This window comes from Carcharodon carcharias, chromosome 2 (genome assembly GCF_017639515.1).
Source record: "Carcharodon carcharias isolate sCarCar2 chromosome 2, sCarCar2.pri, whole genome shotgun sequence".
Lineage (NCBI taxonomy): Eukaryota > Metazoa > Chordata > Chondrichthyes > Lamniformes > Lamnidae > Carcharodon > Carcharodon carcharias.
The window spans coordinates 25519331-25536052 of record NC_054468.1 but is presented as its reverse complement, the minus strand read 5'-3'; the positions used below and the strand labels follow the sequence as shown (position 1 = coordinate 25536052).

Below are 16722 nucleotides of genomic sequence, written 5' to 3'. Positions count from 1 at the left end.
TTGGTGCGGAGCTGACTTCACAATGGCCTGCCCTGCAGCCATAATGCACTGTCGGCAGGTTAAACAAGGCCATTGTGGGACTTAGCCCCTCACTGGAGAGAAAGTCTTGCAATCGGATTGGCCAGCAGCTCTTCCAGTCCCGGCAGCACCAAAAACACATTAGTGACCACTGTCGGGACTACAAGAAGTCAAGAAAGAAGGCCCAGGGATCCTCGGAACCGGCAAGTCCGTGGCCTTGAGCAGGGAGGGGGATTAAGGCTGGGGGAGTTCAAACTTAGGGGGGGACTGCCCACCGATCCACAAAGACCAGCTCCTTCCTTCCCCCGTCCTCCCCACCCTTTGAAGGCTCTCTTTAAAAAACCAGGCTGTCTGCTCCGCCCTGACTGCCCACGCCAAATGTTTTATGGCACGGGCAGCAGATTATCAGGGTCAACTGGATTGGTAACAAGCACAGGGGAACTGAATATGGTGCCAGAACATTCCAAGGGTTGGGCAGCAAATGCCAGCAATGCCCACATCCCGTGAAAGAATAAGGAAAGAAAAATTGCTGCACTAGCTGACAGCAGCTGTCTCAGGACAAACTAAACTGGGACCTTCTGGCCTGTCACAGCGCATGATGTATTTTTGCTACTATCATAAATGTAAGTTGATATTTGACGCCTTAAATCACGCCTCTAAAAATGGGGATCCATTTATTCACCGAGTATAAAAGTAAACCGTGGGTGTGAGTGGTCGATATCTTTGTCGTTTGCCACGTGGGGGTCTGCGCTGTGTGGTTGTATCTTAAATTCCCACACACCTTTGCAGCAGAGCCCGTATTGCCTGCTCGATCCATGCAGCCAGTTACAAAATAAGTGAAACAACCATTAGTGGGGTCAATAATTGAGGCCGACTACTAATGCAAGGATAGCATGTCGTGGCTGAAAGGGGAGTTCACTTACGTGCCGAGTATATGCAAAAACATAATTTTTGGGGCCAAAAATGGACTCATACGCCTGGTCAACTTATATGCTGCAATCTACGGTAAGCAATCACAATATGACAAGTGCGCAATTGTGCCTTAGGCAGAGGGACCAGTTCCACATGACAACATGCCAAAAATGGAATAAATGCTTCCCATATACTGACAGTTCACTCTATGTTTGATGCCTTGTATTTATTATGTGGAGCCATTTTTTTTTATTTTGAAAGGATCTCTGTGAAGCCCTTGAGACTGAAATTTAGAAGTGATTGAGTTGGAGATGGTAAATGGCAAAAAACACTAGCTCTTCCATTCACAAATACAGAGACAGAATGTTCTTACTTAGAAGGGAAAAGCATATTTTACTTACCAAAGTCACTAGCACAGTAATTGCTGCGCAGGGTCCCAGTTTTCTTACACTTCAGTTGGCATGGAGGTACTGTAGGTTTCACGGCTTAAAAACAGAGCGCAGGATGCAGTGTTCAGACAGGCAGGCAATGATAACCAGACACATTTCTATTAATAATATAAGTTAAAAAACCATAAAGAAGGGTCATACGAACTCGAAACGTTAACTCTGTTTCTCTCTCCACAGATGCTGCCAGACCTGCTGAGTTTTTCCAGTAGTTTTTGCTTTTACTTTAAGTTAAAACCATGTTTGTTTATTTTTCAGAAGTAAAAGTAAAAATTATTTTCCCCACCCTATTTCTGTAACTATAATAATCGCTACATTAACCATCAAATACTTTAAATTCAAGGTGGATCTGGTAAAATCTGTAAAAATCTGTGTACGTGTCTATGATCAAAACAAGCACACAGACACCCAACTGAAGAACTCTCTGCGCAAAATTTCATGGATTATATTCCAACGATTATTGAGACGAGTAGCTCAAACACTGCAAAACAAAACACTTTCGCATCACTTTTATATCCTGCCTAATAACTCAATGGGTGGATTTTGTGGGAGCTGGCTGGAATGGTCAAGATGGTATGGGCTCAGAGAATCACGCGGGACCCCGCACATCAGAACCCCAGTGACAGGTAAGCAGCTCCTGATTATATCAGTAGTTTGGGGGGATGGGGTTAAGCAAGCCGGAAATTGGCCCATTATCAATGGAAACCTCAAGTATTCAAAATTGACCACTTGCATGCAATTTCCATGTAAATTGTTGGGATTTAATGCAGCTCCCCCCATTAAATGAAACTGACACGAATCTTGTGTGCCTTATAACAATCGAACGCTAAGCAACTTAAATGTGGCTTGCCTTCCTCACTGTGACAGTGCTTTTGACTTGTGGGAGAGCGAGTCACAAGGAACTGCATTGTCTTTGGAGATTTTTTCTCTGTTCAAACTTGATAATCTTGGCACTCTGAGGTAAATAAGCCTAATGTGTTAGTTCCAAAAATTAAAGGGGCAGCGCTTAGCCTAAGGGCAGAGGGGCCAGCCACTAAAATGGCTTTACACATATCAGTATCTAAGGGGAGGGAGAGGGTATTGCACAAGGGGAATCATTCACCCTGTACCATTTGGCCCCTGAGCACTGGAGGGGATCAGTGCTACACAGGGACACTATGGCCAGGCTTTTTAGGAGGGCAGGTTTCCCATCCTGCCATCTGAAGAGTTGGCAGGGAACACATCCCTGGCAACACTGCCTGCCTCACAGCCGCTTCACACTACAACGAGCATTAATTGGCTGGAGGCGGGACCCCTGCCCCTCACTCAGGAGGAAGACCCGCCTTAGAGAGTTGCCAGCCCAATCTAAGATAAAAGCAAAATACTGCGGATGCTGGAAATCTGAAACAAAAACAGAAAATGCTGGAAAAACTCAGCAGGTCTAACAGCATCTGTGGCGAGAAAGACGGAGATAAAGAGAAGTAAAAATGTGATGAAATTTACACTGTTTAAGGGGGAGTGGAGCAGGTGAAGCTGGATAGAAGGCCAATGACAGGTGGAGGCAAAGGAGAGATTGACAAAGATGTCATAAACAAAAAGGTCATAAGAGTGTTAACGGTAGTGGTGCTGGCTAAAGGAGGTGCTGACGGTGGCATTAAGGTCAGAAAGCAGAATGTGGTCATTTTTATTTTTTATCCACTTATTTTTATTTATTTTTTTATTCTCATTTTTATTCATTGTTTTATCCCCAGCTTTTATCCTATTTTCGATCTTTTTTCCCACCACCGTCTCCTCCCCCCCCATCCCCACCCCCTCTAGGCCACCTGTCATTTGTTCATGTTATTCTTTCCAGAGTGCTTACCCTTGTCCTGTTATTACCACCTTCTGCTGTGACCCAAAACGTTAACTCTCTGTCTTTCTCTCCACAGATGCTGTTAGACCTGCTGAGTTTTTCCAGCATTTTCTGTTTTTTGTGCCACGAATCTAATTGGCCAGCAGCTCTCTCATCCCTGGAGCGCCAGAGTTCCCATGGCCAGGACTGGGACTACAAGCAGTCCCCAGAGCCTAAGTCCCAGGATTCCAGGGAAAGGTGAGTTTTGGGGGCCTCAGGGCGGGAAGGGTAGAGGAGGCCTGTGAGGGGTGGGGGAGGGGGGTGGACAGTGGGGGATTGGGGTGTCAGGGGAGAGGCCAGTGGGGAGAAAAGCCCAGCCCAAAGTTAAAAGGGGTCTTCTGATGGAGGCGCCCACCCCCTTCCCACCCAATGGCTAAACCCAATTATTTTTGGACATCTCCCATACCCAGGAATTACTCCTGCCAGCCTAAAAATTGAGGCTGGGCTGGAAACGGCCCTTAAGTGGTCAATAATTGGCCACTTAGGACTCTCAGCTGGGGCAGGGCCAGGGCTGCCTGTCTGAGGCCTCGCCCAGCCCAGCATAAAATTGCTGAGGTCAGGGCGGGCAGGAACCTAGCGGGAAGCCTATCTGTGCAATTTCATGCTCACCCCCCCTGCCTACAATCCTGCCGGCGGGGGAGCGTAAATTTCAGGCCCATGTTGCACAGGAACCAGCGCAGGCAACCCAGCGGCAGCAGCAACAGGAGAAAGTCCAATGATAGGAGGCCAGAGAGCATGGCAGAGGCAGACACAGGCCCCTGGTGCATCTGAGACTTTACAGGACCAGGATGATGTATCTACAAACGTCGGAGTGACAACGTATGAAGAGATTATGCCGCTCCAGGGAGACAGCCCAGAACTATGCACCCTAATGTAAGATGAACTGTGTCCATGGGGATATGGTGAGCACCCTATGCACGTGGCACTAAAGGTCACTGCAGCTCTTCACTTCTATGTGAAAAGTTCCTTCCAGTTGTCTACAGGTGACATCTGCGGCATCTCACCGCTGCATCAAGCAGGTGACAAATGCACTAGACAAGAGGACCGGGGAATTCATAAGATTCTGGATGGACGAGGACAAGGTGACATGTTTTATGACATTTTTATTCTCATTTTTTTTAAAAACCGCTTCACCTCCCTGAGGCAGCTCTGTGCCTCAGGGAGATTGAAGCACTCTTTCGCACACATGCATGAACTTTGCTCTAGGGCAGCTCACACTCCTCCTCCCGCCCGCACAGGCAGCACTGAGCGCTGCCTCTTGTGTTCCACGCCGGGTGGGCCTTAACTGGCCCGCCAGGCAGGGGGGGGGCAATGGGATTCGCAGCCATTGCTGGCTTTCTGCACATTCAAGGTGTAATCAACTGCCATCGAGGCACCATCCGAGCAGCCAGCCACATTTACTAACAGAAAGGGATTCTGGTCCCCCAGGGTGTAACTAATCTGTGACCACGAGAAGCAAATCCTGCAGATATGTGCTCACTTATCTTGGCAGCAGCCACGATACCCATGTGTTATGATGCTACGGATGCCGCACATGTTTGTCCTGAGGCCACAAGTCAAGGGCTGGATGCTCGTGTGACAAGGGCTGCCCCACTTCACACATGTTCGGCAGGCCTTCCCAAAAAGAGGCAGCGAGGATCTGTCACTGGCTCCCTTTTTTGGCTGGCGAGACCCCTGCGCCTCAACAGGATTCCGCCCATATTGCTGCAGCGAAGAACCTCACCCCACTCTTCCTCAGTTCTTCACGCAGAGGCCCACCTCTCAATCTGCGGGCAAGTGCCCCTTAAGCACACGGGGCAGAATTTTGCCCTTGGCGGGGTGCTCGGCAAGGGCGGTTAGGAAGCCGACTGCCGCCCGCGATCGGCACCACACCGCCATTTTACACGGGCGGGCCAATTAAGGCCCACCCGGTGTGAAACACAAGCGGCAGCGCTCAGTGCTGCCTGTGCGGGCGGGGGGGGGCGCGTGGAGTGCGAGCCGGCCCAGCGTGAAGTTCACGCATGTGCGCGAAAGAGCGCTTCAATCTCCCTGAGGCACAGAGCTGCCTCAGGGAGATGAAGCACTGTTTAAAAAAAAATTAGAATAAAAATGTCATAAAACTTATCCCCTCATGTGACTCTGGGCATGTTTTAATTCAAGTGTGAAATATTTATTTTATTTTTGTTTGCTTTAGGAAACCTCATCCTGCCCGTGGGCAGCGTAAATTTGAAATTAATTACCTTTTTAATGGCCTTAATAGGCCTTTTAATTGTCGGCGGGCGCCCTGCCAATTCCGGCGTGCGCCTGCCGAACGAAATATCGGGGGACCACGCGATGACATTGATGCCCACCCGACATCACCGCACGTCATTTTATGCTTGGCCGGGTCAGGAGCACTCCTGCCCGCTGATCTCAGTATTCTGCCCATGATATTAAACGCCATGCATCTCTGAAGGGATAACATCATGAGGCCGTCATATGAAAAAAAAGACACGCTGAATGAAACAGACTACTTTCCAAACATTAATGTAAGATAGTATTAGTTACTGGCTCCTTATTGTAATGTGATCTTGAGCAGCCACACAATATGTATGAAATATCAAGCTAACCAAATAGAAAAACACCAGTACCGATGTTAATCAAGTGTACAATTGACCAGTACCAACTCAAATGTTTTTAGGTAAGAGTATTTATGGATCTTTCTCAATTTGAGGTGAGCTACTCCCTCATTCATTTCACCTTTATGAACATAAGGTAAAGTAATACACATAAGAACTGATTAGTAAATGAACATTCGGGGAAATAATTTTACTGTGAGGTTTGCATTGCATAAATTTGAATATTTAAACATAACTTAGTGGGACTTACTTGTTGTTGTTGATGCTGTGATTGGTGCAGTTGTTGTGCTGAGAAATTTTTTCGACCTGAATTTGTAATGAGCCAGAAACCCATCAGCTGTGACGCTTAGATCTGACAGGAACTGCACAACGATTTCATTTTCTTGGGACAGAACTGGCCTACCCCACAGCAAAACAAAGAGGAACACAATAAGTTGAGTTTGTAATGCACGGCACCGAGTTCAGCACCAACATTTATCAAGCTAATAAATGAACTGCATAAGGCAGGGGGAATTTTAACCCCAAAAGAGGGTGGGGGGGGGGGGGGGGCAGTCTGGGACAGGTTAAAGTCGTAAAAATCAGATTCCTGATCTAAACACAACTCCAACCCGCCCATTTCTGGCTTTAGGACAGGAAAGTGAGTGGACAACTAACCCAACCCAAGGAGGTGGGTTAGTATTTTAAATATGATAATGAGGCTGTGAGCCTCAATGCCATTCAGCTTTTTGAATTTAACTCTGGTGGCCTGGATTTCCTGAGCCTTGTCTAAGCCGGCAGCTATACCCAGATGAGCACTTGATGGATTCAGGAGGTGTGCCTTATTCCTAGCTCCTAGATTCAGCATGCCTGCTCGAGGAAACTCCAGGATCGAGCACCCCCTCTGTCCTTCCCCATGAGTTCTCTCTCCTGAGATCTCCAATCTCTGCCCCAGGCCATTGACTTCGCCCTCAGGTCTCTGATTCCCCTCTCAGTGAGATCTTTCATTCCCCATTCAAGCTCTCTGAACATATCTCCAGACCTCTGACCACAAACCTAGGTGTTGATTACCACACCCCAGGCTTCTGTTAACCCAAAAGGAAAAAACAGTTTGGACCAGGACTCTTATTTCCCAGTTTTATTGATTTTTTCCTTTTGGGAAACCTCCCAGGCCAGGCATTACCTCCACCCCCACTGGCGTCTGATCTCTCTCCTAGGCTCCTTTCACCTCCCCCAATTCCCTGAATCCCTACAATTCTGCCCCAGGACTCCAGGGGAACTTGTACAACTACATAGAAAACTGTACTCTTCCAAGCTATTTGAAGGGACTTCCTTTCTACTTCTTTAAATTCTAATGTGCCATGCATGATTTCCTGGCCAATTTATTGAGTAAGGGTTGTGGAAATGGACCTCTGACAGTTCTTTCTTGGATTAGCAGATAACAGGCATTTGACAGTCGTCTGAACTGACTTTCCTGAAGCAATTTTCTCCTATTCTTGACAACCACAGCCAAGATTGGGAACTCGCAGTATGTGTAATTCTGACCATGAACCCAGGAGCACTGTGCCACTGGAATTCCATCAATTGTCATCAGGACAGACAAGATTTCTTCAACCATTCAAAATAATTTTTCGACAATAATAAAACAATATTAATTATAATTTTAATGACATTTAAAATCGCATGCCAGACTGATAAGTAATAGGTTTGGAGGTGTAGTTGCCTGTTGGTAGGGCAAATGATTTGATGGAGCAAGAGAACTGAAGGCAAATCACAATTTGCTATTCAAAAACTGCAAAGTTGCATAACCATTCTTGACTTGTTAGTGACCAGATCTGAATGAGAACCAATCACTTTCCCTGCCTGTGGGTTGGCAGGACAAGAAATGAGTCATCAAGAGGAGGCAAAGTGCTTCCCTGAGGAGGAGGGAGCGAGGGAAAGAAAGTCAGGTGAATCTATTGTGTGTTTATTTTCAAAATGTTTGTTGATTAAATGACACACTATCAGTGGATTTTAAAAAAAAATTCATTTACGGGATGTGGGTGTCGCTGGCTGGGCCAGCATTTATTGACCATCCCTAACTGCCTGTGAGAAGATGGTGGTGATTTGCCTTCTTGAACCGCTGCAGTCCCTGGGGTGTAGGTACACCCACAGTGCTGTTAGGAAAGGAGTTCCAGGATTTTGACCCAGCATTGTATGATAAGTAATGGGTATAGGCATATCAATGACTTTTTTTGCATTCTATTTAAAGTTAATAATGCACATTCTGACTAGATAATGAATGGGATAACATGGAAAGTTCAACTTGTTTACAGGTAAGTGCCCTGAAAATCTGGGCTCATGGGGTGAAATTGGTGCTCAGTGGGAATATTTCTGACATAATTCATAAATATCAATGGGTGTAGGAGGACGTCACTTCTTCTGCCTGCTCCCCTCCATTGTGACATTACTTTAGGGGATGAAACTGATGGGATGCTAAGCATCATATTAGCTCTGCTCAGTGTACAGCCATTAGGAAATGTGCCATTTGGAGAGTGGCATACCAGAGAGCGCCACTGAAATCATTTCCGAAATGTTATGATAAACTTGTATAAAACACTGGTTCAGCCTCGATTGACGTTTGTGTCCAATTCTGGATACCGCAATTTAGAAAGGACGGTAAGGCTTTAGAGAGCGTGCAGGAAAGATCTACAAGAATGGTTTCAGGGACAAGGGACTTTGGTTACGAGGATAAATTGGAGAAACTGGGGTGTTTTCCTGAGTGAAGGTTGAGAGGAGATTTGATAGAGATGCTCAAAGTCATTTCCTTTGGTGGAGGGGTTGCACTCCAGAGGACCCAGATTTAATGTGAATGACAAAAGAACCAAAGGTCACTGGGAAAACACTTTTTATGCAGCGTGTAGTTAGGGCCTGGAATGCACTGCATGAGAGGGTGGTGGAGGCAAATTTAAAAAGGAATTGGATAAACACCTAAAAATAAAACATTTGCAGGGTTTTGGGAGAAAAACTGGTCAAGTGGGAGTAGCTGACCAGCTCTTGGGGAGAACCAGTGCAGACTCAGTGGGCCAAATGGCCTCCATCTGCGCTGCAACCATTCTATAAATCTATGACTAGATGTGAAGGAAGCAGATATACATGAGCAAAAATAACGTAACAATACCACTTACGCTGGAGGACTGTCTCCGCAGTACTTTCCAATCCGTTTTGCTTCGTTGTTTTCACCACCATTAAATATAGAAACATAATCATATCGACAGTAGTTGTCTCTTTCAACATCAAACTTCTCGAATTTTAACTCAATTATCTGTTAAAGATGGAAAGTAATTAATGAATGCCAAATGCTGAACGCAGTAATTTGCTTTCTCCACAGCTCAACTGCAGTGTCAGTATTTTCATGCAAAGATCTTCAAAGCTTACTGAGCTTGAACTTCCCGTACTATCACATTCATTATCTAGACAGGCTATGCATTATTAACTTTAAATAGAGTGAAAGAAAGCCATTGATATGCAAATAACCATTACTCATCGTGCAATCCACTGATAGTGTGTCATTTAATCAGCAAACATTTTGTAAATGGATGCATAATGATAAATGAACGAGATGGTGAAATTTTCCTGACTCTGCATCAAAGTTAGTTTTAAAAAGTGTAAAATTATTTGAAACTTACCTCTTCTTTGTGGCCTCCAGTGTTCCCTTTGAGGACCATTGGTTAGGCCACTGGAGAACTGAGAAAACTAGATTGTTATCTTTTTTGCTCAGACTGTGGTAAAGCTAAGGTAGCAGCTGCCAGTAGTGCAAGAATTAGATTCTGATGAAAGGTCATCGACCTGTTAGTTCTGTTACTCTCCACAGATGCTGCCTGACCAGCTCCAGCACTTTTTTTTGTTTTTATTTCAGATCTCCAGCGTCCGCAGTATTTTACTTTTGCTTAAGCATTAATGTGTGTGGTGTGGTGCTATCGGTCACAAGCAAGCTGTATGATGCGTGAGTGATGTTCTTTATTGTAAAAAATGAATAGGATTGATGAAAGGAGTATGCATGGTCACATTTGGGCAATCAATGACTCTTTATAATTTGGGAATGTTTCCTCTCTGTAGATCTCTTGTACCAGTTGTGGCAATGATGAAAGTCCATGGGGAAGCTGATCGACTGACTAGGGTGATGAAATCTGTGGGTTCAAAGTTTGTATCTTTTTTGAGACGGACCCTAATTGAAAAGGGAAACTGACAAAGGAAACAGATCCTCCCAGTTGCTAAGGAAACTAAGATTGAAACTGAGACTGGAAACCAAGGGCGAATTCTTACGTCGCAGCGGGGGGAGAGGCCGGAAAACGCGGCAAGCCATAAGTCCAGCGATCTTGGCGGGAAGAAAAATCCCACCGGTGGGAGTAGCCATAAAATTCTGCCCCAAAATTTCGAGGGAGATTGAAACTAGCTGAAACCCTATAAAAGGGCACAGAGCCATCAGAGCTCATATGATGATCCCAGTGGTTCAGTACTGGCAGGCTGAACACACATATGAACATATGAATTAGGAGCAGGAGTAGGCCCCTTCAGCCTGCTCCACCATTCAATAAGATCACGGCTGATCTGATTTTAACCTCACATCCGTGCCTACCCCTGATAATCTTTCACACCTTGCTTATCAATAATCATTCTACATCTTGCCTTGAAGATATTCAAGGACTCTGCCTCAACCACCTTTTGAGGAAGAGTATTCCAAAGTCTCAGAATCCTCAGAGAAAAAACATTTCCTCATCTCTGTCCTAAATGGGTGACTCCTTATTTTGAAACAGTGACCCCAAGTTCTAGATTCTCCCACAAGGGAAGCGGGAAGCATCCTATCCATATTCACAATGTCAAGTCCCCTCAGGATTTTATGTTTCATACAAGATGAAATAGAGGCTAGATCCAGAAGCCAAGAACAGGCAAGAGGTGCGACTGACTGCCCTTGACATCAAGGCAGCATTTGACTGAATGTGGCATCAAGGAGCCCTAGCAAAACTAGAGTCAATGGGAATCAGCGGGAAAACGCTCTGCTGGTTGGAGTCATACCTAGCACAAAGGAAGATGGTTGTGGTTGTTGGAGATCAATCATCTCAGTTCTGGGTCATCACTGCAGGAGTTCCTAAGGATAGTATCCTAGGCTCAACCATCTTCAGCTGCTTCATCAGTGACCTTCCTTCCATCATAAGGTCAGAAATGGGGTTGCTTGATGATGATTGCACAATGTTCAGCACCATTTGCAACTCCTCAACTACTGAAGCAGTCCATGTCCAAATGCAGCAGGACCTGGACAATATCCAGGCTTGGGCTGACAAGTAGCAAGTAACATTCATGCCACACAAGTGCCAGGCAATGACCATTTTGAACAAGAGAATCTAACCATCATCTTTGTACATTCAAATGCATTGCTATAGCTGAATCTCCCACTATCAACATCCTGGGGAATTACCATTGACTAGAGACTGAACTGGACTAATCACCTAAATACTATGGCCACAAGAGCAGGTCAGAGACTAGGGATCCTATGGTGAGTAATCCACCTTCTGACTCCCAAAGCCCATCTACAAGGCACAAATCAGGAGTGTGATGGAATATTCTCCACTTGCCAGGGTGAGTACAGCTCCAAGAACACTCAAGAAGCTCAACACCATCCAGGACAAAGCAGTACACTTGATTGGCAGCCCATCCACAAACATTCATTCCCTCCTTCACTGACGCACAGTGGTAGCAGTGTGTACCATCTACAAGATGCACTGCAGGAACTCACCAAGCCTCCTTAGACAGCACCTTCCAAACCCACGACCACTACCATCTAGAAGGACAAGGGCAGCAGGCACATGGGAACACCACCACCTGCAAGTTCCACTCCAAAGCACTCACCAACCTAACTTGAAAATATATTGTTGTTCCTTCACTGTCGCTAGGTCAAAATCCTGGAACTCCCTCCCTAACAGCACTGTGGGTGTACCTACACCACATGGACTGCAGCAGTTCAAGAAGGCAGCTCACCACCACCTTCTCAAGGGCAACTATGGAAGAGAAATAAATGCTGGCCTAGGTAGTGAAGCCCACATTCTGTGAACAAATAAGAAAATATATAGGCCAAGATTTTATGGCCCCCCCCTCCCAGTGGGATATTATGGTCCTGCCGAACTGAATGGAGAGTTAAATGGCTCGCTGCATCTACCGGTGGGGGAGACATAAAATCCTGGCCATAATGTTGGTGCGGCTGTTACTGTTACCTGAAGATAACTTTGGTGGATCTAGGTCCTCCAGCCCATCAAAAGCAGAGTTGAGGAAGTTCTGCAGACTTGTGCCAATTTTGGTGAAGACCGTGCCTGTGAAACTCAGGTTGGTTTTGCGTTGCTGTCCGCTGAGGATCAGGCTAAATCCTAGAAGAGGAGGAGCTGGAATTCTTTGTGAGGAATTTTCAACAGAGTCCTGAAGGACTTTATGGCTTGAGATTGATGACATTTATGCTGAGTGGATTGTGAGTCAATTCGTAAGATCTGTCTTTGTTGTAACTGCCATTTAATGTGTAACTTATAGTTTATAATCAACTGTAATTTGCCTGTTAATTTATTTTTAACTTACGTATATTCTGGGTTTTAGAGTATATGTGGTTACCAAGACAGTATTTAGCGTTTGCTTTGCTTGACTCTTGTATTGTAAAAATTACTTTTGTTTTAAACCATGGAATCTTGTGGCTTCATTCCTTCAGTAAGTAGCTGGGAATTCAAATTTCTTCTTTTAAAAAAAAAATGTTACTGGTCTTGAGAGATCACAATACTAGCTAGCCATAGCAAACAAATCATTCATAGCTTAGCTGATACATCTGTGTACAACAGATTGGTTAAGCATAGGTTCATGCAGTGTTGAAGGAGGCCATTTAACCCATCATGCTTGTGCCAACTCTTTGAGAGGGTTTTCCAATTAGTTCCTTTCCCCAGCTCTTTCCCCATAGCCCTGCAATTTTCTTCCTTTTCAAGTATGTACCCAATTCCTTATTGAGAGTTACTACTGAATCTGCTCCCACCACTATTTCAGGAATTGTATTCCAGATATAACAGCTCACTGTGTAAAAAAAAGTTTGCAGATGAATTCAGACATTGCCTGAAATTACCATGCAGCACAGGAATATTGTACAGTCACCATGTTAAAGGTCAAGGGAGAATAGAGGCTTCAGCTTACGATACAGTCAATGATGTCCCAACTGAGTGCATCTTCTACAAGCATTGCTCCAGCATCAAGAGGAGACAGGCTTGCTTGGGTTATTTCTTTGGCCATTAGGAACATAGGAATAGAAACAGGCCATTTAACTCGCCTGTCAATGAGATCATTGGGTAGTGACCTAGCTCTATATACCAGCCTTTGCCTCATGCCCCTAATACCTTTGGCTAACAAATATCTATCCATCTCTTATTTAAAATTAATAATTGATCTGGCATCCATTTGTGGAAGAGAGTTCCAAACTTCTACCACCCTTAACTTGAAGAAATGTTTTCTAATTTCACTGCTGACAGGGCTGGCTCTAATTTTTTTCCACTTTGGCCCTTGGTTCTAAACTCCCCAACTAGCAGAAATAGTTTCTCCAATCTAAGCTATTGGTTCCCCTCAATGTCTTGAAAATTTCAATCAAGTGGAGATAGAATTGCTTGGACTATATCTTTGGTCGTTAGGGTACCAGTGAATGGTTGCCATATGCTCCCCTGAAGCTTTATTTCCCTGTGCTCCTCATTATATTCATCTTCATCCAAGTAACACAGGGTAAGGGGTATTCTCAAAATAAATATCTACAGTCTTCAGTGTAGAATAGTTGAGCGGCAAATAAGGCAGCTCCAGGACAAAAGGCATTGAAGCAGCAACTGGAAGGAGTAAGCCAAAGGTAGTGACGGAAAAGGTTCAGAAATTTTGCTCGTACCTTATTCAGCCCTTTAAAATCCCTTCTGCCGTGATCATTTATTGAGCTTCTTGCCACTCCATCACTTCTGGCAGGAAATCACTAAGGTGACTTTTAAGGATAGGAATGTTTATAATGATGACAGCGCTCAACCCAATTCTACCTGAAAACATAAGGGGCAGAACTTTCAGCTCGCCCTGTGGGCATGTGCCCAACCCGCTTGAGCATAAAACTGTGTTTGATGACATCGGGCGAGTGTCCCCATGTCATCCCGCGCGATATTTCGGTCGGCAGGTGCGCGTGAAAGTCGGAAGCGCACTTGCCAACAACTAAGAGGGCAATTAAGCCCATTAAAGTTCCGATTGTCCCTGGTTTTTCCTGGTCCATCCGGCCTAGCAGTTGGCGGACGGGCGAATCTGCCAGGCGGACTTTGCATTTTTGATGAAATCTCATCCAAGGGCGGGATGAGGTTTCTTTCCGTTATTAAATTTAAACGAAATAAAAATGTGTGGACAGAATTTTCATCATTTATATGTTCAGGTGACTGATTCTGATGCCCGGACATTTTTTTTTCCACCCCCCCGGAGTTTTAAAATCTTTCTTTGTCGCTTTAAAATTCTTCAGCTCCCCGAGGCAGCTCTCTGCCTTCAGGGAGCTTTCATTCCGCGCTCGGCCCTGTTTAGGTCAACGCCCGCCCTCCTCCCACCCCCAACCCCGGCAGCACTGAACCTTTCAGCACGCGCTTCATGCTGGCTGGCTGGCGGTTAATTGGCCAGCCAGCATGAAATCGTGGTCGAGGGTCAATCGCGGTGGGCGGGTCCATTCCCCGGCTGATCCTGGAGCAGCCAACCAGGCCTGCTCACCGACCCGAAAATTCTGCCCGTGAAATCAATTAGGAAATTCTAACTTCAAGACTTTAATGAAACACTGCTGCTCATATGGCAATGATACCCTGCTTGACCTCTGGTTCCTTTCCTCTATTTTAGCATATTATCAAGCTAAGTGATATTAATGTTAAGAAGCAGAATGCTTTCTATATCAGGTATCAAGCACACCAGTTCAGATTTAGCAAAGTCAGATGCAGAGTAAAATTTCCCTTACTTTGCCCCCAAAGTGTGCCTCATCCCCAACCCCAGAGCAGCACAAATGTGACATTTTTTTCTCTTATCTGCAGCAGCCATCCTGAGGCCTCTCTTTAAGTGAAACTTTAGTTAGTGGCAAATGAGGGGTCGTTTTGAGCAGTGAGCCGAAGCACAACAGGAATTGGATTGAAACTGGACAAACCGCTTTCGCCTAGCACCCTTACAAGCAGAGCACAGGAGAGACTTCCGTTCCATCAGCCTCGGCTGGATTTAAACCCACAGTCCAGAGGAAAATGCTAGTATGGAATGTTTCAGGCCCCACCGTGGTGGGGGTTGGTCGGGGTGGGGGTGGGGGGGTTGGGGGTTGGTGGTGGTGTGTGAATGGGGTGGGGAACAACAATGCGGCGAGAGCTGAAAAGTCAGTTTCTCCCCCTCGCCGGTGTAAACTGACAGCTGGATCTTCCACTCCTGCCTGCTGTGGTGGGTTGTGATTCCCACCACAGGCCAGCAGGATAACGTTTCGCTCCCCAATTACGAAAGCAGTTGAAAGCCTGACCAGAATCCCACCCCCCCCAAAAACTCCCGCCACCCCGTCATCCACACTGTCAGCAGGAAATCGCACCGGTCTGGAAAACATCTGGACCAACGTGGCGTGTACGCATCAGCATCTACCTGAAGAAGGCCTGGGGCTGCCTTTGGAGTTCGAAGTGGAGGCCTCCAGCAACCCTGGACCCTGGAACACGGAGTAGTGGGTGGGGGCAGCTTTTAAAGGGTGGATCTTCCAGCTTCGGTGTCTTCAAGGAGGTCCATCTTCCAGCTTCAGAGTGTCCCTGGAGGTCCATCTTCTTTCTTCAAAAGGTGGGTCAGTGATGACCGGACACCTTTTAAAAATGGTGCCTGGATATGATGGCATGGCACGAGCCATCCGGCCTGCCCCACCACACAAAACGTCACAAACCACCCCCCCGCCACCCTCCATGCATATTTAATGAGACTGGGGTCTCATGATATGGCACAAATTCCCCACGGCCCTCATGGCAGGAAACACTCCCCGTTCCCCACCCGAGTCCCGGAGCGGAAAATTCACCCATAGTGTCTGACTTCCTGTATCCCCTGGGTTCTGTTCCCATTATTGCTTTGCACTTCCCATGTAATGCCGAGAAGTCTGCTTAATGATTTAGCTCGGTCCAATAATCTGCACCTTCCAAATCAAAGCAATTGAGACCTTTTGAAAACAGTCATGTTATTGTTGTGAGGATGCCTCTTTACATATTTCAGTAACCATTACCTGATGTTTGGGTGCCACTATGTGCCATGAGCAGGAGACTCCAGCTGGGTAGTCATGGTCTGGCCAGTTGGGTGTTTTAAAGGATCCAGGCGATTTTTCCAAACGACCACCACAAAACTGATCATCTAGTGATGAGGATAAAAATGTTATAATTATCCATTCAGCACTGAGCACTCAGGGTCAAATATAACCATTCTTGTAATGCACATTTTTTTTTAGAATATGGCAAATCATTGTGCTGATGCATCATACTTCAGCAATCTCAAATCAATTTATAGCCCTTTTCATATTTGGTGCTTTCTGCTGAAGGCAGCTCTGCACCACCAAATAAGGTGGTTTCCATCGTATAAGACTTGTCCCAGCCATCAACAAAACACTAACTATTTTAAATGAGCTAATGCGTGATTATTTATTTTAATCATTCTGCTCCTGTTGAAACTGACTTGAAGTATTGACAGGGCAGTTTTTACACTTGGTGCATTAGCTGGTATTGCAGACCTGTTTGCAGCTGTAATCCCTAATATAAATGAGGTATTAGGTTCCTGTTGAAAACTTCAGCCACTGAAATCTTCTATTTAGTGCAGAAGCCTTAGCATTATTCTTCCCAACATGTTGACTCCACCAGAA

The 16722-nt window shown here is 45.6% G+C and overlaps 1 protein-coding gene across 1 annotated transcript in view; it reads right to left on the bottom strand.

The window, feature by feature from the left end:
* pcolce2b (procollagen C-endopeptidase enhancer 2b) overlaps nt 1–16722 on the bottom strand; it is a 41253-nt gene that overhangs the window by 7049 nt on the left and 17482 nt on the right. Inside the window, exons 4-7 of the mRNA XM_041210277.1 lie at nt 16096–16220; nt 8987–9123; nt 6094–6242; nt 1332–1415 (exon numbers count right to left, since the gene is read on the bottom strand). Coding sequence (XP_041066211.1) covers nt 1332–1415; nt 6094–6242; nt 8987–9123; nt 16096–16220 — 495 coding nt within the window. The remainder of the gene's footprint in view (nt 1–1331; nt 1416–6093; nt 6243–8986; nt 9124–16095; nt 16221–16722) is intronic.